This window comes from Clupea harengus, chromosome 22, assembly GCF_900700415.2.
Source record: "Clupea harengus chromosome 22, Ch_v2.0.2, whole genome shotgun sequence".
Classification (NCBI taxonomy): domain Eukaryota; kingdom Metazoa; phylum Chordata; class Actinopteri; order Clupeiformes; family Clupeidae; genus Clupea; species Clupea harengus.
Window position 1 is genome coordinate 15,432,349 of NC_045173.1, and position 27,318 is coordinate 15,459,666.

At 42.7% G+C, this 27,318-nt stretch overlaps 3 protein-coding genes across 3 annotated transcripts; 1 reads left to right on the top strand and 2 right to left on the bottom strand.

The window, feature by feature from the left end:
• The first annotated feature begins 920 nt into the window (after positions 1-920).
• Positions 921-15,954, top strand: copa (COPI coat complex subunit alpha). The gene is made up of 29 exons (XM_012815356.3): positions 921-1,184; positions 1,658-1,771; positions 1,875-1,948; positions 2,421-2,501; positions 2,628-2,704; positions 2,923-3,032; positions 5,068-5,177; positions 5,406-5,505; positions 5,645-5,863; positions 6,151-6,301; positions 6,478-6,544; positions 6,666-6,741; positions 6,839-6,921; positions 7,144-7,369; positions 7,830-7,968; positions 9,204-9,366; positions 9,595-9,741; positions 9,971-10,160; positions 10,333-10,428; positions 10,640-10,728; positions 10,875-10,998; positions 11,106-11,195; positions 11,336-11,442; positions 11,692-11,838; positions 12,058-12,381; positions 12,702-12,812; positions 13,883-14,044; positions 14,230-14,424; positions 15,330-15,954. The coding sequence occupies exons 1-29, from the start codon at positions 1,145-1,147 to the stop codon at positions 15,387-15,389; spliced, it is 3,672 nt and encodes a 1,223-aa protein (XP_012670810.1). The 5' UTR covers positions 921-1,144; the 3' UTR covers positions 15,390-15,954.
• A 150-nt stretch (positions 15,955-16,104) lies between these two features.
• Positions 16,105-18,149, bottom strand: apoda.1 (apolipoprotein Da, duplicate 1). The gene is made up of 4 exons (XM_012815281.3): positions 18,025-18,149; positions 17,687-17,808; positions 17,233-17,318; positions 16,105-16,922 (listed from the first exon to the last, which is right to left on the bottom strand). Exons 1-4 carry the CDS (start codon positions 18,139-18,141, stop codon positions 16,687-16,689), a joined length of 561 nt encoding a protein of 186 aa, XP_012670735.2. The 5' UTR covers positions 18,142-18,149; the 3' UTR covers positions 16,105-16,686.
• A 2,647-nt stretch (positions 18,150-20,796) lies between these two features.
• On the bottom strand, positions 20,797-22,609 carry LOC105889443 (apolipoprotein D-like). Its single transcript, XM_031560392.1, has 4 exons — positions 22,587-22,609; positions 21,642-21,763; positions 21,261-21,349; positions 20,797-21,105 (listed from the first exon to the last, which is right to left on the bottom strand). Exons 2-4 carry the CDS (start codon positions 21,758-21,760, stop codon positions 20,867-20,869), a joined length of 447 nt encoding a protein of 148 aa, XP_031416252.1. The 5' UTR covers positions 21,761-21,763; positions 22,587-22,609; the 3' UTR covers positions 20,797-20,866.
• Positions 22,610-27,318: the final 4,709 nt, after the last annotated feature.

Genomic DNA, 27,318 nt, shown 5'->3' on the forward strand with positions numbered 1-27,318 from the left:
AAAAATAAAGAGTGGCCTGTATTACACCAATCCACAACTATAATTTTTTTTTAGAATTCATTGTAAGCAAACACATATAAAATATAGAAGATCTTATAACTAATGAAATTCTAAGGCATTGATAAAAAAAAGTATTTTGATAGTTAAACCCCAAAGGTTACATTTTGATATGCCTTGCCTATTTGTTTCCCCCATTTTTGAATGAATGGTAGCCGAGTCCCTGTCCTCTATTCATTAAATATGATGACCAAGAAATAAGACTACGTATAAGTAGGTTATATGTATTATAGTACGACATGATCTTTATGTATTTATTTATTTGCATCTTCTCTGTGGAATGGACTGAAGTACATTTTGTATCAGTTTTCCAGATCATAGGCCTGACAACTACAGCATTCCGTGAGCAGCAGTAGTCAAATTACCTGCTTCAACTTCCAGCCACGTTTAGACAAAAATAAAAACCAATTAGGTTTAGTATTTAAGAAACATCGGATTTGTATATTGTATAATCATGATAACAAACAAAAAAAATGTATCGCGGCTTGTTCTACATGGGATGTAGTAAATTACTATTTTGTGTTGTCACGTAATTATTTTAAACTGGCAGCAAGAAGGACCTCGCGAAATATGGGATATCTTTTCTCGTTTCTCCATTCATTATGTGTGTATGGAGGTGCAGTTCATTTTTTATTTACATAATACACACTTGTTGTATTATGTAGGTCTACTTATTTTCGATATTCGGTGTTTTACTGCATTTGCTGCTTATATCAGTTTCACTGATGTGTTGCAAATGAGTAATACGACTGACAGGTAGTTGACACAAAAAAAATGGTTCTCTGCTTGGACCTCTAACTTCTAGACACCGGATATTAGGACGTGGAACCTTTGATGGTGGCGCTTCAGTGTTCCTATACGAACAGGGAGAGGATTTCTGGGTTTACGTCGACGTGTCAGCTAAGGAAGTGGAGTGGTTGGCTGCAGCCTTCCAGCAAGCTAAACCGACCGTATTAGAAAATACCTAGTTGGCATAACACTGCTATAAAGAACTGAATCGTTGATGAAAAATTGTTGGATTTTCCAGGCTTTTATAAGTCAGCTTCTTGAATCATTGTCTGTGGAAGTGCAGTAGCGTTTCTGGAAGATGTTGACCAAATTTGAGACAAAATCGGCCCGTGTTAAAGGTAAGGTAGCTAGCTAGCTGCGGCTCTAGCTACATTGCTACAAGTCATTTGATTAAATATAATACCTTTTTAGAACTTCATATGTATTACTAGTATAGTTGTATATATGTCAGTTTACTCTGATATATGTTGAATTAACCTGTTTCCTTAAAGTCTGCCTCTTTGCTATAGACATTGAGTGAAACGCTAGCAAGTTAATCAAACTAGCAAGCGATATCAAGTTAATGTGTTAGCGTTGACTTCGGCCTAACAAGAAGGACTTGTGAGTTATTAATATTCATTCAATCCTGAGTTGCGGCTGCCGTAGTTGTCTTCTGTTGACGATAACCAAGTAGTACATTTAAAGGCTAGGCTAGTTTTTCATCATTAACATAATTAGCTATGTTGTTAGCTAGCTAACGTCATTGCTTTTAGGCTGCCTGCTCTGTCATATCTAGTCCTTAGCCAGATGTGTCAATAATTTCTTTTTCTAGGGCTTAGTTTCCACCCGAAGAGACCATGGATTCTTGCCAGTTTGCACAACGGAGTCATTCAACTGTGGGATTACCGCATGTGCACCTTGATTGACAAATTCGACGAGCATGACGGTATTCTATGATTACAAGATTTGCAGCTTCAAACGTATCTTCAAGTTGACTTACTTAAAAGCACGTTGACGTGACGTGAGGAATGCGTTGTTATTTGTCACAGGTCCAGTCCGAGGGATTGACTTTCACAAGCAGCAGCCCTTGTTTGTGTCTGGAGGAGATGACTACAAAATCAAGGTTTGGGGGCATATGAGGAATCAATATACACAACTCAGTTGCCAGTTTATTAGAAACATCGAGGTAAAACTAATGCAGTCTAATACACCAGTCCTGCAATAAATCTTCAAGCTCCACGAAGGTTATAATTGTCAGTATTTGTGTACTAATTAAGGGAGCCGTTTCAAAAAGTGATGCTAAACTAAAAAAACAGACACATTTGTATTTAATTCAGTACAGTTTAACAGCAGCACAAACTACATCCTCCAAAAATTATCATATAGTTTAATCGCCACCTTTCTTAAACTGTTTTAACATAAACTGAACATCTATTTATTGTAGGACTGTTGTAATAGACTGTGCTCGTTTTCGCTATGTGTACCCGATAAACTGGCAACAGAGTGTATATCTGCATTTCGAATATAATGTCATCAGTTATACGGTGTACATAATCATATCTTCTGGACTCAAAAATTCATTTATCACATCTCAGGTATGGAACTACAAATTAAGGCGATGTCTGTTCACACTGCTTGGACACTTGGATTATATCCGGACTACCTTTTTCCACCATGTGAGTATAAACCTTTAAAATTAAACAACCAAAGATTCTTGCATTATGTGGGGATGTCTATAATGCTACCTCTGACTTCTGCCTCCTTTTCTAACTTGTCTTAAATGTCCCCAAAAATGTCTGTAGGAGTATCCCTGGATTTTGAGTGCATCAGATGACCAGACCATCCGCATCTGGAATTGGCAGTCTCGTACTTGTGTCTGGTGAGTGACGCTTGGCTTTTCAAGTGAAGTTGTTATTCATAGATTCTGGGTAATAAACCATGCCTTTTCACTGTGTCTAACCTAAGTATTAAAATAATATAATAAGCCTAATACTGATGTATTATATGTTTTAGAGCAGTCTATAATGATTACATACATTTTTTAATCTCTTCGTCTTTGTCACTGTGTGTGTCTCCCCCAACTCTTGTGTTTTGCAGTGTCTTGACGGGTCACAATCACTATGTGATGTGTGCTCAGTTCCACCCCTCAGAGGACCTGGTGGTGTCAGCCAGCCTGGATCAGACTGTGCGCGTGTGGGATATCTCTGGTGAGGGCGCGTGGGAACGGCTGGACTTGAATAGGGGAGAACTTGAGCCTGGATGGATGAATGGGGGGGGGGGGGGGGCGGTGGAGAGCAGGAGAGCAGGAGAAGAGAGATGCTCCAGTGTCCTCCGCTTCTCCCTCATCTGTGTGTGAAGATTTGATCTTTGTGGGCTGCTTACAGAAACACATCTTGCCTTTAATGTTAGAGTGTAGATAGAAGAAGTCAGGCACAGTGGAAGGCTTTTTCCGAGCCACTGTTCTAGTGAACAGAGCTCAAACTTGTCTTGTGTGTTTTGTGGACATTAATTTGAATGAATTCTTGAAAAAGCAACATGGCCAAATGACCATTTTGCTCCCATTTCTATAGCCATCTCAAATTAATATTTACATTAAGTGAGAGTGAGTCCAAAGAGGTCTAGAGACTGTTACATTTGGACATAAAGGTGGAGAATGGATATCCCCCATGCAAGAAGTGTTTCTGTGTTTATGCATGTTAATACTTGTTATGTTATGTTATGACTTGTTTTTTCCAGTCTTTGTCTATTGCACACTTCCTCTAACTGCTCAATCCAGTAACCTTTAACTGTCTCCCTTTCTGCTTCAGTCTGTTAAGATGTCGTGTTGAGGGTGTACACATATATACTCCATCAAACTCATAGAGAACACTAACTCTACAGTTTACCTTGCATTCTCAGTCAACCTTTCTGGGTTTTGTCCATTTGTTACTAGTTATTCAGTGACTCGCTCTTATTTCCCATCTCTTTCTGCATGGTGGAATCCTGAATACAGAAATAGCTAAAGTACTGAGCATGAGTACTTATTACACACTAAAAAGTAGCCTCTTACCCAAAGCGGGAAGGTGTTGCATATATTATGCGACTTTCAAGTAGTTGCACGTGTTGGGAACTCACACTTTATCTCTAGTTTTACTCTCCCCTGTGTGAGGTTTTCCCAGTTCACTGTAATATCAATCTAATATTAATGACTATTTTATGACAGATGACCCTCCCCCTTCCCTCATTGACATCAGTGTCATTACTCAGACATCATCTACTCAAGCTCTTCTCTATGCATCATCTAACAATAGCATGAAATAGCTTGCAGACTTATACTCCTTTCAGTAACCCAGTGCCCCATGAGAACATATCACGACACCTCTTAAGCCCCCACTACCCCATCAGTCCATCAGCCAGTTTCAACGCTGTTCAGTTCCACCAATTCCCATGCTCCTCCGGAAACATCCACACCTGTGCAGTGGTTTCTACTCATTGCTCCTTATACCTCACTTCTCTTGGACTGTTGAGTCACTCAGTGATTTGTGCGCTGAAATCACCAATACAAATCTGTGTTCTCTCTTGTTTCTTTGAGGTTTCTTACTAGAGAACAGTAATGATCCTGTTCATGGAAATATGGTTGATAATTATTTAAAGGTAGATTCAGCAATACTAATTCAAAATACATTTTGTAATATTTGGTAGGATTCTTATCAAATTCAGGTGATTGTTAATATATGTTTGTATGTGAAAGCCCTTCTAAGACCTAAGACAGTTACCAAAGGAAGGAGATGTATTTTTTTTCCGACTGTGCCTTAAAATAGATAACTATTGCTGGTACTACCTTTAAACTCCATCACGCACTCTCTGTCTGTACAGAATCAGATGAACCCAACCATTTGAAGCCTTTGTAGGAGACATGTAGAAGTTGTTTACAGAAGTGCCTAATGGTTGTGTCCTTGATTAGTGAAGAATTCCTGTACTCTGGATGAAACCCACTTGAGAACATTGGTTGTATTTGTAATTCATAGTGCCTGTAAGGGGTTAGCAGTCTAACAGTGTGTGCTGTGTCTTCATGTGTGTTTCTGAGCTTTGTAAATAGTTCTATGTAATGATCATCACCTCATTCTAAAAGATGTTTTGTTTAAACGACTGAGTAATGTGTTTGATGTTCCCACCTCTCCTCCCTTGTTCTGTTTTGTGGGCCTTGTCTTGTTGCTTTTGTTTGGTCCTACCCCTTTTTTTCCCGCGGATTGTCGGTTCCAGGTTTGAGGAAGAAGAACCTCTCCCCAGGCGCCGTGGAGACAGAAGTGCGAGGGCTCACAGGAGTGGATTTGTTTGGGGCCTCTGATGCTGTAGTGAAACACGTTCTTGAGGTAAGTGCTGTCAGTCTTCATGCTGGAGTGGATCCTGAATTAACAAGATTTGTTTTTTTTATCTGTGAGAACACATAGTTGAGTCCAGTTTGAGCTGGAGTAAGGATGAACTAGGAGGGAAGTGAAGAAAATGAAAGATTTGTTTCATTCTGCTTACTGTGTATCCTCAAGCTTTAGGGGGAGGTTGCTGGAGGAGTTTGGGGTAAATATGTGTGTTTTTCTCCTCAGGGTCACGACCGCGGGGTTAACTGGGCCGCCTTCCATCCCACCATGCCCCTCATCGTCTCAGGAGCGGATGACCGCCAGGTCAAGATCTGGAGGATGAATGGTGAGTGGGTATATAAAGAGGACATTGTGTTGATTTGGTTATTTTTGTGGATGAAGTGGTGTCTATTAGTATTTGTGCCATTTTTTTGTCTTTAGCCTCATTGTCTTGATCTCTTGTCTCTGTCACGCTGTCTGCACAGAGTCCAAAGCCTGGGAGCTGGACACCTGCAGGGGACATTACAACAATGTGTCCTGTGCCGTCTTCCACCCCCGCCAGGAGCTAATCCTGTCCAACTCTGAGGACAAGAGCATCCGCGTGTGGGACATGTCCAAGAGGACCGGTGTGCAGACCTTCCGCAGGGACCACGACCGCTTCTGGGTGTTGGGGGCTCACCCTAACCTCAACCTCTTTGCTGCAGGTGAGTGTTCCCTTAGTCTCCCCATAGGCCTTACAGCAGAGAAGATAATGCCTCTCTAACAAAACAAAAAAGAAACTGATTTCTTTTTTTTTACTGGCCGCTTCATTACATCACTACACTTTTATTGTCTGTTGACTACTTAAATCTCAGTAACAATGGGAGAAGGTGGAAAGAATGTATAGCTGTGCTGGTATACCAGTCATCAAACTCTATTGATTTGATGTCTGTCAATCTTGCCATGTCAGAATACCCATAAATGGTTGACGTCTGTGTGTGTGTGTCTGCAGGGCATGACAGTGGGATGCTGGTGTTTAAGCTGGAGCGGGAGAGGCCGGCCTACGCTGTGTACGGCAACATGCTGTACTACGTGAAGGACCGCTTCCTGCGCCAGCTGGACTTCAACAGCAGCAAAGACACGGCTGTCATGCAGTTGCGCAGGTAGGGCTCAGGGGCAGGAAGGGCCAGTGTCATACTTCCCAAGACCATGATTGTGGAAGTATTTGCCCTTTGTATAGCGATAAAAGAAATATTGAATATGTTCATGTAAATATTAGATGAGGTAGTTGAGGTAATTCATGCAAGTTTAGCTGAATATGTTCGTTTTCTCTATGTAGTGGGTCCAAGTTCCCCGTGTTCAGCATGTCTTACAACCCGGCCGAAAATGCTGTTCTGCTGTGTACTGTGAGTATTATAGGACTAGCCATTAATTTAAGTGTTCGGAATATCTAGACACATTAACACTGTTGAAATAGCTCAGTAGACAGATGTGTGACTTCTTTTCTGTTTCTGTCCTGGGTGACAGAGAGCCACTAATCTGGAGAACAGCACATACGACCTTTACTCCATCCCACGTGAGAGTGACTCCCAAAACCCTGATGGTGAGCCTGCCTTGCCCCTGGAGTTAAGTGTTCTTCTGCCTCTTCACACGTTTTGCTTTAGTAGTGATAATAATTGTCCCTCCTCACTCCCTCCCAGCTCCTGAAGGCAAGCGCTCTTCTGGTCTGACGGCTGTGTGGGTAGCCAGGAACAGATTTGCCGTTTTGGACCGCATGCACTCGGTAAGAGTCCATGTCCTTTTATGTAGTTTTAATGTTAGTCAGAATTAGAAGTACTGGCTGACTATTCAGTGAGAATCTGTTCTCAGGCAGCTCTCCTGCTTTATCAATGTTGAACAATAAAAATGCATCTTCCCCCCCCGATCTTCCCTCAACAAATCTGGTGATGGCTTTTCTATTAGTATTTCTAATCATTATTTTTATTTTTACCCACCCCTCCACTAGCTGTTGATCAAGAACCTGAAGAATGAGATCGTGAAGAAGGTGCAGGTTCCGAGCTGCGAGGAGATCTTTTACGCGGGGACGGGCTCTCTGCTGCTGCGCGACCCTGACGGAGTCACGCTGTTCGACGTGCAGCAGAAACGCTCCCTCGCCACCGTCAAGATCGCCAAGGTCAAGTACGTGGTGTGGAGCACCGACACCAGCCACGTGGCCCTGCTAGCCAAACACGGTAAGACAGCACTGCAGGTCTGCAGAGTGACACCAGGCTCAGTCGGGTGATTCACTCCCAGGGAGACAAAAAACTTTAGTCAGACGTGTACCTTTTCTGTAGTCGTATCATTGGAGGTAATAAATGACCAATACACTTGTTAAAAAAAGACTAAACATGAAATGAAAAGGCCTCTCCCTGTCTCCTATCACTGGCTGAAATCTCATTCCAATTTCCATACATGGGCCTGGGAAAGGCCTGTAGGTCTGCAGGATCTTCTCCAAAGGAGCTGAAGAGTTCTGTAGTATTTTCTTAATAAATGAGTATATATAAAGTGCCCCTCCCACTGGCAGAATTCACAGTTCTTCATTCAAACGTTCTCCCTATCGTCGTTAGAAATGACCTGGACCAGTGCGCTCTGTCCTTGAAATTCATCCTCTTGCCTTGTGGCTCCTGACACTTGTCCTTTTCCTCCCCACAGCCATCATGATCTGCAACAGGAAGCTGGAGAGCCTGTGCAACATCCATGAGAACATCCGTGTGAAGAGCGGCGCCTGGGACGAGAGCGGCGTCTTCATCTACACCACCTCCAACCACATCAAATACGCCCTCACCTCAGGGTATGCTACACACACACACACACACACACACACACACACACACACACACACACACACACACACACTCACATACTAGTACTTTAGTGTCCCCCAGTGCGTCAATCACATCCCCATATCCTATACGACAGCAGAGCTGTGCTGCCGTCCCTGTCAAGTCTGACTGATTGAGTGACCGGCGGATTTAACGCAGCTGGTCCTAGTACAGAGATGGTTGGGTTAATTATTCATCTCTTTGTTTACACAAAAATGGAATGAAATAGACAAACATTAACCGTCTGAATACACACACACACTATACCCATCAGTGTAGTTTACACCATTAAAGGTGCAGTCGCGATTGTAATCCAGAACACTTTTTGTCTAGTTCAGGGAATTGGTGGTCATGGTGGTCTAGCTATCCGTTCAGTGTGTACACTCAAGAAAGCTCTGGTGTTTGCACCCAGTCCTGGCGCTGTAAATGGGGAAACAACGAATATAGTTGCTCAGACTAGTGATGGCGATGAAGCCTTAAAGCTTTCTAGCAAAATGGGTTAAATATGCACTTAGGGCTTCAAATGCACTTTAGGCACACCTGCTGACCAATGGGACAATACAAGAAAAATTCTCAGCACGGTGACAACACCGAGATGTGCGGTAGCCTATTGCTTAGCAGAGGTCTGATGCATTAATGTGCATATACAAGAAAGATACGTCAAATAAAGAAATGAAATAAATGTTTTATTATATAATTTACATATTTTATTTATAATTTGTATTTTATGGTAACCATAGCCTCAGTAGTCGAAGCTTTGTGCCAAGATTGAACCTTTTCTTGAACCAGCTGTTAAACGAGGCTTCGAAAGTAGTGGATGATATATTTTCCCCAAAACAATTCAAGCCTTCATACGGAGCTCTGATGTAAAGTGCTACAAGTTTTTGATACAAGCTTCAAAGCCTCAGTTTCAAGGGTAACCTCACTAGCTCAGACCAAGCCATGAACAATTCCAGCCAATCAACCCATTGCTTCAGGAGCACAAAAGGGCGAGGTGTAATCTGATTGGATATTCAGCTCAAATATCAACAACCCCACGACAGAATCACGAACTCAGCCTTTAAGGCCCCATTACCTCCCAATGTCTGTTTTGGAAACTGATGGATTATAACGCAAAAGTGCTTTGAAAACTTGATTTGCTGATCTTTCCTTCGAGTCCGTGACCCTGTTCCTGATTGGTCCTTTCCTTCTTGTCTCTCTGCAGTGATCACGGCATCATCCGTACGCTGGACCTTCCCATCTACGTGACGCGTGTGCGGGGAAACAGCGTGTACTGCCTGGACCGCGAGTGTCGCCCTCGTGTGCTCAACATCGACCCCACCGAGTATCGCTTCAAACTGGCGCTGGTCAGCCGCAAATACGAGGAGGTCTGTGCCTGTCCCAGAATTTTGTTTTCATTCCACATGCCTGCCATGTGCTTTCACAAAATCTACTTTGTGTTTTTTACACAGTATATTTTCAATCACTTTAATTTTTGGTTTTGGCAAAACTTGGTGAGGTTCAGTGTCGGATCTTGTGGATTTAGAGATTTATATTGCTGATGTCAGTCACTGCACAAGTTTCCTTGAGTTGACCGTTCTGATTGTGTCCATCAGGTGTTGCACATGGTACGTAATGCTAAGCTGGTGGGCCAGTCCATCATTGCCTACCTGCAGAAGAAGGGCTATCCGGAGGTGGCGCTGCACTTCGTGAAGGACGAGAAGACCCGCTTCAGCCTGGCTCTGGAGTGTGGCAACATTGAGGTGTGTGTGAGAGCGAGGGAGGCAGAGACTCCATTTGTTTTTTGTTTTCTGTCTGTCTGATTTCTGCATTTTAGTCCCCTGATCTGTTGCCAGCTTTTCTAAACCCATCCTATCCTTTCCCATTAGTGGCTAAATGTCAGCACTGATCCGAGACCACAGTTGGGTATTGCAATGTATCCACTTTGAATCTAGCTCCTGCCTGACTGCACTGTCTCCCCTTTGACTGTAGGTGGCGCTGGAGGCTGCTAAGGCCCTAGATGAGCGCAGCTGCTGGGAGCGTCTGGGAGAGGCCGCACTGCTGCAGGGTCACCACCAGGTGGTGGAGATGTGCTACCAGAGGACCAAGAACTTTGACAAGCTCACCTTCCTCTACCTTATCACTGGCAACCTGGCCAAGCTTCGCAAGATGATGAAGATCGGTGAGTGAGGATGGCACAAGATGTATACTACTGTCAAGTCATGTTTACTTGTACATGACATTTAAATAGCAAATGCCATACAGACTTGTGCAGTACAACAGTTGTGGTAACAAAAAAAGGTGTGTGTGTGTGTGCGCGCCTTTATAACAATCCTTTTGGTTGTCTGCTGTAGCTGAGATCAGGAAGGACATGAGTGGACACTACCAGGGAGCCCTGTACCTGGGAGACGTCAGTGAGAGAGTGCGCATCCTGAAGAACTGTGGACAGAGTGAGTATAATCCACACACTTCCTGCTTCTCTCATGTCTATCACCTCTATGTGCTGATTTCCTAAAGCTTTGATACAAACCTGCTAACCTTCCTTGACCCCAAATTGTGCATATTTGCACTCGCAATACTTTTGTCCTAAAGTAATGTTGCCGTTTCTTGTTGTTAGACCCGGATAAGCTTTTTAACTGTGCCTGACTGGTTGTGTTTTAGAGTCTCTGGCCTACCTGACTGCCGCCACCCATGGCCTGGATGAGGAGGCGGAGGCCCTGAAGGAGACCTTTGACCTTGAGAAGGAAGTGGTAAGACCAGAAGAAGAAAGACAGATTTCACAACTTGACAGATCATGTTAATGCCCTGTTGACCATGCTGTAGTTGATACCTTACATTATGTGCCTTATTATAAACTCTGTGGATAAAAAAAAAAAATACGTTTTCCGGCTCTCAGATTCCAGAGGTGGACTCCAATGCCCAGCTGTTGCAGCCCCCTCCTCCCATCAACCCCTTGGACACCAACTGGCCCCTGCTCACTGTCTCCAAGGGCTTCTTTGAGGGAGCCATCGCTGCCAAAGGTGAACTACAAAGTCATTTACCTGACTCTGTGTGTGTGTGTGTGTGTGTGTGTTCGTTCATGTGCTTGTGTTTGTTTGGTCGTGTCTAACGTTGAAGTGTGTTTCAGGTAAAGCTGGTCAGATGGCTGCAGACCCGGACATGGAGGCCCCAGGAGGAGAGGGCTGGGGAGAAGATGCCGAACTGCACCTGGATGAAGGTGAGGAATGGGACAGGATGTGGTTGCTAAACCAGCCGCCAGCATGTTTCTCCTGTCTTGTCCTATGTGTTTAATTTCACCCTTTCTCTCATGTTTCTCCTGTCTTGTCCTATGTGTTTAATTTTCGGTTTTCTCCTCAGATGGCTTTGCTGATGCCCAGGATGTGTTGGGTGATGAGGCAGGCAGCAGGAAGGAGGAGGGAGGCGGTTGGGATGTAGAGGAGGATCTAGACTTGCCTCCAGAGCTGGTGAGGACTGGGCCCTTACATTCATGTTCCTACGCTCATGTTATTTTATTCATTCATTATTATTATTTTCATGTTACCACAGTCTCGTCATTATTATTATTATTGTCATTGTCATTCAAGTTAAGTTCATTCTGTTTCTGTTCATATTTTAATATTTTGCATGCTTATGTTAAATAGCTTGTTCATGTTGTATTCATTTCAAGTTACTGTAAATGAAGTTGTGCTCACTTATCACCTTCTGCCCAATAGGAGCTGGCTGCTGGTGCAGGAGGCGGAGATGAGGAGGGCTTCTTTGTTCCGCCCACCAAGGGCATGAGCCCCGCCCAGATGTGGTGCAACAACTCCCAGCTGGTTGTGGACCACCTTCTGGCAGGGTCCTTCGAGACCGCCATGAGGGTGAGTCCAGAAGCGATCCACAACATTGCTCAGGCTACTGCTCATGGTCACTTGACTCCTGTTCTTTCAGAGTTTTTTCATTTTCAGCAGCTCAAAACAAAGAGACATTCAACCTGACCAAATGACATTGTGATGTGATGTAGACCACAGGCTTGCTTGTTGATGCTCCTGCCCCTTCCTCGGGTCAGTCACGTTTGTTCCTCCTTCCTCCCCCCTCAGCTGCTGCACGACCAGGTGGGTGTGGTGTGCTTCGAGCCCTACAAGCAGCTCTTCATGCAGACGCTGTCGCGCGGCCGCACCGCCTACCTGGGCCTGCCCTCGCTGCCCTGCCTGCGCGGCCACCCGCTGCGCAACTGGAAGGACGCGGGCGTCAAGGGTGGCCTTCCGGCCGTGGGCTTGCGCCTGGCCGACCTCATCTCCCGCCTGCAGCAATGCTACCAGCTCACCACGGCGGGGCGCTTCGAGGAGGCCGTTGAGCGCTTCCGCGTCATCATGCTGTCCGTACCGCTGCTGGTGGTCGACAACAAGCAGGAGATCGCAGAGGTAACACAGACAGTGTGTGTGTGTTTGGTTGTGCATGTTTTACTTTAAGGCACCAATCAGTTGCTCAAGACTGTATATACCCATCTGTGGAGTCAAAACTGTGTGTGTGTGTGTGTGTGTGTGTGTGTGTGTGTGTGTGTGTGTGTGTGTGTGTGTGTGTGTGTGTGTGTGTGTGTGTGTGTGTGTGTGTGTGTGTGTGTGTGTGTGTGTGTGTGTGTGTGTGTGTGTGGTCAGCACTAGACACATTTGCCCTCAGTGTCTGCCCGCATGTGCACGAGGTTGACTCCATGTGCATGATGGTACTTGTCTTTGTCCCTCAGGCTCAGCAACTTATCACCATCTGCAGAGAGTACATTGTTGGGCTCACCATGGAAACGGAAAGGAAGAAGCTTCCAAAAGAGACCCTTGACCACCAGAAGAGGCTGTGTGAGGTATGACACCCAGGATATAATAGGACATGAGGTTTTCAGTGCTTTATGCCTGCACTGCTATACTAGAGTAAGGATGGAGTCGATGTGATTTGTATGGGAGTCCCAACCACACAGGATACTTTGAGAAGTTGATTCAGAGATGGGGCATATTTACTAACTAGTGAAAGTAGTAGTTTAATTAGTATATCCTTGAAATATTGGATACTCTATAGCAGTGTTCCTCAACTGGTGGGTCCCAACCCAAAAGTGGGTCGCAAAATGATTTTCAACTTTAACATTTGTAGGAAATATTTGAACAGTAGCTTTTATTTTGAAATGGAAAAAGCTGAGTCTTCACTGTTCTCATGCCTCAATCACAAAATGAGATCTCAGAAAGAGACGGAGAGTTCTGAAAAGAGTTCTGCGTGTGCGGCACATGCATAGCATACTGTATGAGGTAACATGCTGTAACGTGAGCGGGGAGAGACTTGGCTTACTAGCTGTCTACAGGGATGCCACTGGTGGGCTAGTTGAATCTTTGTGTTAAGATTCATAATTATGTTAGAAAAGTAAAACGATTAGCTAATTCCTGTATTTCTATTGCTCTGTAACTATTTTCTTGTGATCTGCAGTTAGCATGTGACTGAGATTAGCTCATATATATATATAGAGAGAGAGAGAGAGAGAGAGAGTTATGCAGTTATGTGTGTGGGGAAGAAATCAACATACTGGTTTTTACATCAACCTAATATGATTTAAGAATATAATGTGGTTGAAATAGTGCCCAGATAACTTGACAGTGTGGTAAAACAAAAATCTATTGAAAATCTATCTGATGTTAGCCCTGGGCTAATGTGCTATGAGTGCAGGAATAAAAGTAGGCCCTTTGTTTATGTTTATATTTTTATGTTTATTTTAATGGTTTGAATTCTGTACATTTTGGGTTGCAACTTAATGACCATGGGAAATTGTGGGTCCCAAGGCCAGAGCAATTGAGAACCACTGCTCTATAGTATTTGGTAATTCATTTTGCATGGTCAGTGTTTGTTGACTGCAGATGACTCACTTATCTTCCCTGCTTTGTCCACCAGATGGCGGCGTACTTCACGCACTGTAACCTGCAGCCAGTTCACATGGTCCTGGTGCTGCGCACAGCTCTCAACCTCTTCTTCAAGCTGCGCAACTTCAAGACCGCGGCTGGCTTCGCACGGCGCTTGCTTGAGCTGGGCCCCAAACCAGAGGTGGCACAACAGGTAACCCTATCTCTCTGTGTGTGTGTGTGTGTGTGTGTGTGTGTGTGTGTGTGTGTGTGTGTGTGTGTGTGTGTGTGTGTGTGTGTGTGTGTGTGTGTGTGTGGGGGGGGGAGATTTGGTGTCCATGGTCAAAGCATTAACATAGAACTTGCCAGCTTGTGAACTGCACCATTGTCTTATTTTAGACAAGGAAGATACTGGCTGCGTGTGAGAAGACTCTGACAGACGCACACCAGCTGAACTACGACCCCCACAATCCGTTTGACCTGTGCGCCGCCTCTTACACTCCGCTGTACCGTGGTCGGCCAGTGGAGAAGTGCCCCCTGTCGGGAGCCTGTTACTGTCCCACGTACAAGGGGCAGATCTGCAGGGTCACACAGGTAGGCCCACCTCTCAGCCCCTCTCACCATTACAAAACTCTTTTACATATATAGATAGGACTGTATCTGTGCCTCTATCTCCTTTTCTATCATGTCTTATCTCTGTTAAATGATGGCAATATTTATTATTTATATTTATTTATATATATTTATTTATATTTCTGGGACTTAAGTAACAAAAGCCGCTGTAAAAAGCCACCTGCAAACGCTTTCCATCACCCAATATTGTGCTATATTCACGTCGGGGGCATCACCAAAGTCCAGCCCCAGTGCAACCCACTCTGCACTGACAACATTAACTCTTGCAACTCCAGTAAGCGAACTAACGTTTTAGTTTAGCTTTTATTTCATGATTTTAATTTCCTTTTTGTTTATTATAGTTTAAATAGTTTATTATAGTTTAAATAGTTCAAACAGTCTTTTTATTAGTTTTTTTTAAGCTATCATCATACATTCGTTTAGTTTTCGATTTACATTTTCGTCACATAGATTATTTTATGTCCGTTTTACCAAAATGTCTTATAACCCTAAAATCATCGGTTTAGTTTAGTTGTAGTAGATAAACATGTCATATAAAAGCAATGAAGACATAGGTGAATGTTCAAACCACGTTCCATGACTGACATCGCTAAAACCTTCAAGTCTGGATAGGACAAGACGTCTAACATAATGCAATTTGGATTTGATTATTAAGAGAAATTAATTTACACTGCAAGTAATTCTGGGACTCCTTCATATCCTTTGTACTTTTTTTGGCCAGTATGGATGTGAAATAAGTCTTTAAATGCATTTATTATGGTCTTAATTTTACTTATTGAAACCAGCAGAATCCCTGGTAGTCACCTTGCTGAGAATAATTGTGCTATTATGTTGTGGAATATGAAAGGTCTTCTTTTGTCTCCTAGGCAACGGAGATCGGAAAGGACGTGATTGGTCTGCGTGTCAGCCCCCTGCAGTTCCGTTAGAGGGAAGAGAAGGGAACGCTACAGGTCCATCTAGCGGTGCCAGTGCCCAGGCTGGCACATTCGATTATGTCAGAAAACGAAATGCCTTTTTTTCCCCCACTGGCTTTCTTTCCTCTGCTTCTCTGGTTTTCCACACTCATCTGCATTTATAGAAGGAACTGGCACCACTGATCTCCAGTGCTAGAGTAGAGTTGTGACCAGTTGTGTACAGTATCAAATAAACAACCTATTTTCTGTCTGTGTCAATACAAACCCTGGCTACCCATCTGTGTTTTGCCTGACACCCATGTATTTATCAAGAGAGTTGACACCTGTTCAGGACACAACTTAACCTTAACTTGTAGACTTAATGCTCCAGTTGAAATGATAAGTAAGTAATGTTTTATAATGCATTCCACATTGATTCCACACATGGATCATATAAGTTCATTTGGCTTCTTGAAGATTATGGTAGCTCATATGAATACATATTGTTTTGGTCAGGCTCTTTTATGAAAAAGACATCAAATGTATTACTTTGCTATTTCTTCTTCTGCAAACACGGAAATAAATGCTTGGCCTCTCAGTCTGTGCTTATTTTTGTAGCTACCTGAAATATTTACCAATCAACCTACTAACTTACCAACAACAGCAGCAAGATTTTAGTAGTAAAGAGTCAGCAATATTCCAGCTTGTTTATCATTTTGTGTGACTCCACACTCTGTTTGGTCACAATATTCTGCATAACTCTGACTACCAAATTAACCCACTTAACTTGTGGGTGTCCTGTTAGTTGTAAAATGATGTCAGTAGACTTCTAACTGAAGACATGTTATGTAATCTGTTCTAGAAAGACCTTCAGATGAGTGCAATTCACATGACTCTTGTTAAGACACTACTTTATTTTTCTCTCCAAGGAGGATCTCATGCTTTCAATTGGTTACATTAACTTTTGAAATCAAATTTCAGAATCCATTTTAGTGATAAAATTACTTGTGCTGTAAAAATGTTACAAAAAATAAAACAAAATAGTGATATATATTACATAGGTACTTGGCAAATGACTCCTTTCACCAGAAAATTATAATTCTCTGCATGTAAAAAAATTTAACAAAACAGATGAAAAAGGAAAGTGACAGTTAAGTGATAATTGAAAACAATCTGTGTTCAATCAGCGATGCCCCTCAGACTGCAGCCAGTCCAGCAGACCTCCTTAGTAGCGAGTGTGGCCTTCTTTCTTTCTCGCTCTTTCCCCTCTCTCTCTCTCTCTTCCCCACTCTTCCTCTCTTCCTTTCTCTCTTGCTCTCCTGCCAGTGTCTCAGTAATCCTTCTGACAGCCCGCCTGCTTGCTCATGATCATCCGGCTGACGTCGATGTTGTTGTTGTTGAAGACGTCCTTGGCTTTAGTGATGGTGGCGATGGGGAGGCTTCTGGTTCTGCCCAGGATCCAGGCGAAGTCCACGTGGAACAGCCTCAGGACGTCAGTGCAGGAGTAGACCAGCGCTGTGTTGTCGTAGTCAGTGGACAGGATCCAGTATGGCGTGTAGGGCAGCACTGGAGACAGCAGCAGAGTAGTTAGGTTTACAGTAAGCTGTCTCGCAGATCACATCACATTCAGTTGTTCACTCAAGATATACTAATCGACTTACCACATGATATGTTATTATTTTGTTTACTAAATTACTAGTTGTGATATGTAAAAGGCATATGTGGGTATTGGTTAACAGGGAGAATAGGCAACCATGTGTATTATAAAATAAAAAAAATGCAGGTCATACAGGTGCTATGTTTATTTGCCTTGGTTGAAGGCCCTCCTGATCTTAGCATCTCTCTTGAACTGATTGTGTGGTATTCCTGTACTCACCAAAGGAGAAGCTGATGCCAAGCTTGGCAGGTTCCCTCATGTCCTGAACCACAGCATTCCCCTCAATGGTTCTCAGTTCACCTTTTCTACAATGTCACAAAAAAAACAAAGCTGTTCCATTTCATAATCTGGCATTGATGATGACGTTTACATTTTAAAAGTTTACAATCTCTTTTAGGATGATCCCTTTTATGTATATATATAAAGCTTGTGTCATGATTTTGAAAGGCATTGTAAGGCAGTGTTTCATCATGTTACACTATTACTTAACATCAGGTATTCCAGTTGTAATGCTATCTAGCACAACACAAAAATGAATGTAAGTAAATGTAATAGAAAAAGACTGTATATGAGTGTCTTTATTGTAACATGAGTTGTGTCTTCTAGTGTTGGCTTACTGTATGGAGTACTATATGTTGTGTAGTACTATATGTTGCCACAAATCTGAACTTACAGTATCTCTGAGGCGACCACACGGACACTCCCATCCGCTTTCATGGTGAAGTTGGACTCAATGCACCTCCCTTTCTCAAACTGAGCCGGTAGTTTTGCAACCTCATACCACCTGCCCAAGAACTGAAACCCATCACCCAGCAGAGACATCTAGTCACGTACTTGAGGTGCACGAGGCACAGTCATGGTAATGTCAACACATGAACAAATAATTCTAAAAGAAAGATGTTGTCAGCAAACTTTTATTTTGCTTGACTAATGTCAATATCAGAGACTTAGTCAATATTAGTTTAAATGCACAGTGGCATGTCACAGGAAATGAAGAAAAATCTTTGATACCTTTTTCATACTGAAGGCAGTTTGCACAGGAGGTTCTGGACATGGCCCCCAGTGAGGTATCTGTGCACTGATGAGGGGCAGGAGAAGGGGCAGGATCAAGGTGATAGACTGCTTCATGGTAACAATGCAAACCTGGACATGAAATTGGTGTAAACAGCACCGTTAGTTTGTGCATTTATATAACAGAATATTGTCACAAACAAAAACATCGCTAATGTCCCTCTTATTTGGTTCTAGCACTAGCAAAGCTTTAAAGATAAGTCAAGGCTCAAGCAACAAGCTCAAAAGTTGAGGAAAACAAAAGACTACATCGCATCAGCATGTATCTAACTACCAACATAGGAAAGAAGCAGGCAATATTTAAATTATCTGTCAATATACATACATATCTACAATATGTGTGCATGATCGCTGTTCAATCTAGGGTCTTTATTTTCATCTTGCTATCAATACACAGACATGCAACACAAGCGATACATTCTTACAGTGGAAATTATGAAATGTGACAAAAAATGCTAAAGGAAAACGCAATATCTTACCTCTATGGATGCTGTGTGCGAATATTCAACAAATCATGTTGCCCTGTGTATTTATAAGAGGCCCTCTGCTGCTTCAGGTCACGTTACTCCAAAGTTGTGTGTCATGAATGAGTGTCTTTGTGAGGGCCGAGCTTATCTCGGACATGAAGTGAGCCATTAGACAAATTTAAGTCATGGGGGACATACCAGCCGAAATGTAATTGGCCTGCGTCTACACTCAAGGGGATACCTCTCTTTTGCTTGTTGCTCTTTCAAGTTACCTGAGAACTGTAACAGATATGAAAGCTGAAACCTTGCTGTTGTAGTAAAAATGAATTTGTCTTATTATGTCTTTTTCCATGAAAGTTTCTAGTTTGTTCTCTGTGACACAAAAGGTGTCTTTGCCACACTCCATCATCAAATATAGATATTTTCATAAGTTGCTTGCAGCTTATGCAAGAAAAGGAGACTGCCCAGTATGGCCAGGCTCAACCTGAAAAATACAGAGGGCATGAACTTAGAGTCAGGGCACGCAGCTATGACTAAACGGCATGGTCAGCAGTGGAGACTCGTTAGTCGTGAAGAGCCACTGCTGTCACTACACATGCCACCAATCTGACTCACAACTGGGACGTCCTGCATAACATCACTACCAGTGCCAAGATGGCACTCCTGATTCACAAAACATGACAGAGTTTTTTATAGGCAAGCCTGTACTTAATGCCAAAAAAATTATGAATATGAATCCACATTTCATTTACATTAGGCTGTTTTTTTCATAATATGTTTCTATTGAAAACCTTCACAATATTCACCTAACAGAGAGCAAAGGACACTGACATCATTTTCACCTCAACTATTTATGGAAGTATAACAGTGCCATTAGTCCCTAATGCAAAATGGCATATTGAATGAAAACATATCACAATAACAGTGCTTGAATTTTTCTGCCTAGCAATTTGACACATATTGAGAAAGAAATAAAAATGTGCCATGCTTGAATTTGAAAACAATCATAATGATTGGATTTTTTACACCGCTATTCATCGTGATTGTGTATTTCAATTCAAAACAAAATGACAGCATTTAAAATTCAATGCAAATATATTCACCTTCCGAAAACACCGTTCTAAAATATTCAGTTGTTAAAATACCATCTTCACTATTTAGCAGGTGATAGGTAGATTGTAATTAAGACAGCCACACACCTAGACGGCTCTTTTCTAACAGATTTGTTGTCTGTTCTTCAAAGAGCTTGGGATTTTTTATTAAATCTCTAGCTAGCTAGCGTGCCATTGCTCTATTGTTTTCCCAGTATTTTCAATAGTGTAAGAAGTAATGGTAATATATCTTCTTTTTAATTTGCAGCTAATATTTTTTTATGATTATGTTGGGTGCAGGGGCGTTTCTAGGGACTCTGGGCCCCAAGCAAAGTGTCTGAGCATTTGTTTTTACCATTTGCGTCCATAGAAATGCGTAAGCCTGGCGGGAAGGCAATCTTGCACCTACAATCATGTGATACACATATGTGAATGTTAAGACCAATGTGTATAGTGGCAATGACTGTTTAAATCTAAATAATTTACACTTGATGTTGCCTATTTGTAGATCAGAGCCCACGTGTCCCAGAGGAAGTTATGGCTATTAAGAAGGTTAATGTTTTGACATAGAGCTGATTAGATCCGCACCCAGTAACTGAATTTAATTTCAATAGGTAGCCAGTATCATGTTCAATTTCTCACATTTATAACAAACATGAAATTTCATGAAAATTGGTTCAGAATTAAGCGAGTTACAGTTCTCTGTGGATGTCTGTATCTTTCAATACACATTGTATTGTTTACAAGCGGATCTTGACCGCTCCATTATGGCGGAGGCGTTTTGGCAGCCTGAATTTGTAATGTTGAAAATAATGGGTTATATATTGCCTTCTGAATAATGAATATGGTATTTGAACAACCGAATATTGTGGGACTGTATTTTAGTGTTTTATTTTGAAATTCGAATTGAATGCTGGAGTTTTGTTTTCAATTGAAACATACAACCACAATGAATTGCAGTGTGGAACATCATTGTTATTACTGTTTTTTTGCAGTTTGTGTCAAATTGCAGTGCAGAAAAATTCAAGCATTGTTATTGTGATGTGTTTTTATTCAATTCACGTAAATCAACATGCCATTTTGCATTGGGAACTAATAGCATTGTTATACTTCCATAACTATTCATGTGTTTCTTCAGGTGAACAACATGCTGGATCATGGAGGATGTTAGAAACAGACATTCCTCACTCACCACTGAAGTGGAAGAGGAGGAGTTTGTCTTGTTCATGTAGGCATGCTACCACAACCGGTCTGGTCCGTGACTGTCATAGTGTCAGTCTCGATGTGGTCGAAGTGGAGCTTGTCTTTCAGCTCAGTGATGGTGTCTGCTGGGAGGGAGCGGGACCTGCTCATGATCCAGGCGAATTCTACATAGGACTGCTCATCGACCTTGGTGCAGGCGTAGACTAGACTGTAGCTGTCGTAGTCAGTGGCCAGCACCCAGTAAGGACGGGGACGTGGATCTGAAAGATCATCAGTGATGATTTCTTGTTGCATTATATATCACTTTACTTTATTGAGTTTAACTACATATGTCTTTGGGAACAAAACTCATTGACTGCGTGAATGTCTTCAACTTATGTGTTTTCAGTTCTAAATGTGATTCAGTGATACTCACTTTCAGAGAAGATCACTTTCAGCTTGGCAGGGTCACTCAGATCTGCCACACTTGCTGTTCCCTTGGTATTGCTGATTTCTCCATCAGACCTGTCAAAAGCACAAACTGTAATTACACTGAAACAGTCATTCTTAGCAGTAGGTTTTACAGGGGAAAAGCACAGTAGCTATTCTAGATCTGTGGAGAGAATGCTCACACACACACACACACACACACACACACACACACATACACACACACACACACACACACACACACACACAGACACACACAGACACACACACACACACACACACACACACACACACACACACACACACACACACACACACACACACACACACACAATCACACATATTCTACAAGTGAAGCTCCACTTACTGAAGACCCTGATTTAGGACCTTGATCTGTCCGTCACTCTGCAGGGTGTAGGTGGCCTGGCTACACTTGCCCGTCTGAAACACAGCTGGCAGCTTCTCGATACCATACCACCTGCCCATGTACTATAAAGACAACGGCACTTAATAGATGGTATGCCAATTTGGCTTTGGTGTTTAGAGTGTAAGAAAAAAAACATCAATTACCCTGGTAACATCAAAGTCCTGCTGTACGGGGGGCACCGGGCATTGGCCCTTATGGAAAGACTGGGCTCTGACCGCCATAGCAGGGAGAAGGGTCAGCAACAGCAACTGCACAGCCTGCATTATCTCTGCATTTACACAAGAAAACAAATGAACAAACTGGTATTGCACTAAGACAGTGGGTAGGGGGGGGACCATATATGATATGGTCAGGGGTGTATGTTAGAAGGGATAGCTAACCTAATTATTAATACAATGGACATGCACCTAACATGAACACTGTGTGTTCTGATCAAATCAAATAGAAACAATGTTTAGCTTATAAAATATTTAGGTGAAGTTGAAGTAAAAATGAAATTGAAAATGTTTAACTGTTCAAATGTACAAACAATGTTTAAGAAAACAGCCAATTAGTTTTTTAAGTTAGTTTGCATGTAATATGTAACCTTTGCATCTTCTCAAACTGTTTTCATTGTCAAAGAGGGGTCTGCCATGGATTGTTTGAGAATGATTGTTTGAGAAATACAAATTAGTATCTGCAACTGCATCATAACTGTTATTGATGCTAGCAATGTGATTCTATAATTCTATAGTTAACCATGGAATATCCATATTAATTATCCACTAATCCATTAACAAAAAATAGACTGCTAACATATATGTATTAATAAATATGTCATATTATTATATAACATAATATTAGAGGAAATTAACAATTTATAAGACAAGCGCATGTGGTCTATACCTGTGTCTGGGAAGACAGTTCTCTTTACCTTGGCTCTAGATGAAAAGATAGACAAGTTAATGTAAGCACAAGGTCTTTATAGTAGGACTTAGGTAACCGTGGGAACGGTAAGTCAGTGCACAGCTGCAGCACACATATGTATTGCCTTTAGAGGACCACAGGTGATAGGATCTTTTCCTTTATCTATTTCAAGTTACTTGATAACCCCCGAAAGAGTGTATCAGGCCACCACTCCAAGAACTCCTCAAACGTGTGAGGCCATGTCGAGGGAAAACTACAGATGTGTTGTTACAGTTATGTTATGTCATTTTTGTCCAACAGTAAGTCTAACAATTTATATACGCAGATAGACGTATACACAGAAAGCAGTTACAAGTCCACAAAAGTAAAAAAATAATTTTTTTGTAAGCTTTACACACCTTTAAGTTTTGCATATGACAACTATAAATGCAAACGAACAGTAAAAAAATAAGTGTTACATTAGGTTTTAATTACACAATTTTTCCCTCTTGCTGGACATGAGGTATAGGACATGTATACATATGATATATACATTTATGGAATACATTTAAATTGCCTATATGATGATGGTTATGGAGGGGACAGGAGAAAACTCAAATTACAAATACAAATTCTGTGTGAAGAACATCATTTACTAGCCTGACGATGTCATACTCATAATTCTAGTCAGAATATGAGTCTGAGACCGCTCCGTTGGGCTGTGATTATGGGGCGTGTTTCAACCGAACTAGGGAAAAAAAGGCCTCTTCGCTCAATTGGATAGGCCTACAACCAATCAGAGCAACGTAGTATGACCATAACGTAGACCATGGGGCCAGCTGATACATTAAACTTTTACCGGATCCCGTAGGAAGGACGGCAAAAACATCTTTTCGATCGACAAATGCCTTGATCGCGTTTCTCTGTTCCTCTTTCAAAATGAATGTGCTGTCAATGTCTTCTAAAACAGACTCGAATTTCCACATTTCAGCTCTCCAACGGCAGCCATGTTTGTTGAAAACGAATTCACCCCAAAAGCTCTTTGGTGACGTGGTTGATTACGTTAGGGTTGATCATCTGTCCATCATCGTATAAAGCCCGCCCTGACAATTTGATTGGTCTATCTATCTCCTCACAGATTTTTGTGAGGAGATAATTTCTCCCCAACGGAGCGACACCAGACCGAACTTCCCGACCAAATAATTTGTGGGCGTGGCTAAGTTCGTCTGGCATCCAGGCTAATCATTTACATGAAGCCATAGTAAACTACCAGGGATGATGCTATTTTACAGCATTGTCCTTGCTCAAATAAATAAGCAAAAAAATAGCTGGAAACTTTGTGCAGTGGTGTAAGCATAACCACCTGCAGTTGATCACCACTAAGACCAAGGAGATGGTGGTGGACTTTAGGAGGTCTCAGCCTCCTCTGCTACCAGTCTCCATCGAGGGGGTCTGTGTGGAGGTGGCCAACACCTACAAATACTTAGGAGTTCATCTGGACAATAAACTGGACAGGTCAGCCAACATTGATGCAATCTACAAGAAAGGTCAGAGCCAGCTCTACTTCCTGAGGAGGTTGAGGTCCTTCAATGTCTGCAACAAACTCCTGCGCATGTTTTACCAGTCTGTTGTTGCCAGCATCCTCTTTTATGCTGTGGTGTGCTGGGGAGGCAGCATAAGGAAGAGGGATGCGGGGCGACTGGACAGACTGGTGAGGAGGGCAGGAGCTGTTGTTGGCACTGAACTGGACTGCCTCACAACAGTGGCGGGGAGAAGGACCCTGAGTCGGTTGCTGACTATCTTGGACAATGGAGATGGTCTTCCCTGCATGAGTCTACCTCAGTCTGCCCACCCCTTCTCATCTCATCTCACTGTCCATCCCTTTACTGGCTATACTAGCCCCTTGCACAGACTTAACCACTTATATTCTGCACTATCTCTTTGCACTATCCACACACAAGCACAATAACACTATCTTTGCACTATCCACACAAGCACAAGAACACTATTTTTTCGCACTATCCACACCAACATCAACAGTGTCACCACTGATAGGTGAAAATTCACCCTAGTTACCTCAGGACTCCGGAGCTGCATATAAGTATATTTATTAGACAAACAACAATTGCAATCGGGCTCACTCCCAGCACAAGGCTGAAAGTGAAGCAATGATAAACACATCGCACAAGGTTTATATAGACAGAAGTTGAGCGTTCAGCAGGGATAACCACGTGGTGGATTTCTGACGTCCGAGGCAAGGATGGAAGTTTTGCAAGGTCGGAAGAAGCACAGTTCGACCCTTCTTATCACCTCTGGTCTAAACATGCTCTTGTACATATGCAGACTAAGTGGCACCTAATAATCTAAGTTACACACACGCAGAAACACAGAAAAGCCATGTTCCTGCTTACATAAGTACATGATTCATATAAGGTAATTAATAATACAAGGCACTTATTTATTATTATATTCTTAAGTCATTAACAGTGTTTGGAAATTATCTCCGTCAACCACCCTCAAACAAATCACCACATTCCCTAATCAGAAGCCATGGATGAACAGGGAGGTCCGCCTTTCACTGAAGGCACGCGATATTGCTTTCAGATCAGGTGACACCCAGGCCTACAGTTCATCCAGGGCCGACCTGAAGAGGGGCATCAAAAAGGCCAAGCACAGCTACAAGCTAAAGATTGAGGAGCAGTTCAAAAACAACTCTGACCCCCGACGCATGTGGCGAGGCATCCAGGCCATAACGGACTATAAACCCACCAACACCTCCCCCCCAAACCGGCGAAGCATCACTCCCTGATGAGCTTAACAGCTCTTATGCACGCTTCGACGGGGCGGCAGTGGTACAGGAGGTAAAGAAGTCGTTTAGTAATCAGAAGGTTGCTAGTTCGATTCCCTGTCGAAGTGTCCTTGAGCAAGGCACTGAACCCCTAATTGCTCCTGATGTGCAGTGTGCCATCAGTGTAACTGTAAAATGTGTATACATTGTAAGTCGCACATATGAAAGTCGCTTTGGATAAAAGCGTCTGCTAAATGACTAAATGTAAAATGTAAATGTAAATGTTCGACAGGGACAACCAGGAGGCGGCCATCAAGGCTGTGCTCACTACAGACAACCAGCCCCTCACACTCTCCTCCACCGACGTGTGTGCTGCACTGAGCAGGACTAATGCATGAAAGGCTGCTGGCCCTGATGGCATCCCTGGACGGGTGCTCAGGGCCTGTGCTGGGCAGCTGACTGAGGTCTTGACTGACATATTCAACCTGTCACTGGCCCAAGCAGCTGAATTGTCCCCACGTGCTTCAAAACCACCTCCATCGTGCCGGTGCCAAAGCACTCCAAGGCAGCGAGCCTTAATGACTTTCGCCCAGTTGCACTCACTCCAACCATCATGAAGTGCTTCGAGAGGCTGGTCCTGGCTCATCTCAAAACATGTCTACCACCCACACTGGACCCCCTCCAATTCGCCTACCGCCAGAATACGAGCACGGAGGAGGCCATCTCCCATCCCAACCACAGACTGTTTGCCCCATAGATATATATAAAGGCTAGATGTCTCGTCCAACGGAGTCGAACGTCCGCACATGGCGGCCATCTTGCCCCAGGCAGCTCGCTCACCCATAACATTGTGTTGGTAGTAGTATGTACTTTTTAAATAACCATAACTTGCTCAATTTTCAACGGATTTACAAATGGTTTGGTTTCTTACAAACGTTATTAACGTGGTTATAATTCGGGATGCTTTTTGGATATTTTTAAGAAAATAACATAATTATTCATAAGTATGCAGTGTCATACCTACATCTCTGACGTTTATAACAAACCAACCCGTTTAAAAATCGGTTGAAAATTGAGCAAGTTATGGTTATTTAAAAAGTACATACCACTACCAACACAATGATATGGGTGAGCGAGCTGCCTGGGGCAAGATGGCCGCCATGTGCGGACGTTCGACTCCATTGGCTGGCAACGCGGACGAGTCATCTAGCCTTTATATATATCTATGGTTTGCCCTCCTCCCCTCAGGGAGGCTCTACAGGGCCTTCCGTTCCCGGACCAGCAGGCTCAGGAACAGCTTCTTCCCTGCGGGTGTCACCCTGTGTAACTCTGCACCACGGTGATAGCCCCCCCCCTGGCTACCTCCTCACACTCTTTCCTACAGTGACTGTATTCCCCCCTCTACCCTGGCCTGACTGCCACACACCTCCCTCCAGCCACTGAACATTTGCACTAAATTGTTCATTTGTCTATATCTATTTAAAATTGTTGTCCATATCCATATTCATCGTACTTATATCTTATCATGTCTCCTACCTCATTTATAACTTTATAACTTCTACTGCCACCTTCACCTGTACTCCACCTGCACTTTACATATATCTATATCACATCTGCACTAATCACCATTATTGCTGCTCATGTTCTTACTGCTCATACCACTTATATCGTATGTCATACTGTATATATCCTATTTATCTATATTTATATTACTATTATGCACATACTCTGCACTCTTCTGCTTTGCACTTCTGGTTAGATGCTAACTGCATTTCGTTGCCTCAGTACTTGTACTCTGTGCAATGACAATAAAGTTGAATCTAATCTAATCTAATCTAATCACTAGCAGCACAAGAACACTTTCCTCCTGGGCATCTACATCTACACTGTCACAATCAATACATATTGTACTATAGGGTCAGACCCATTCTTGTATCTGTAAAA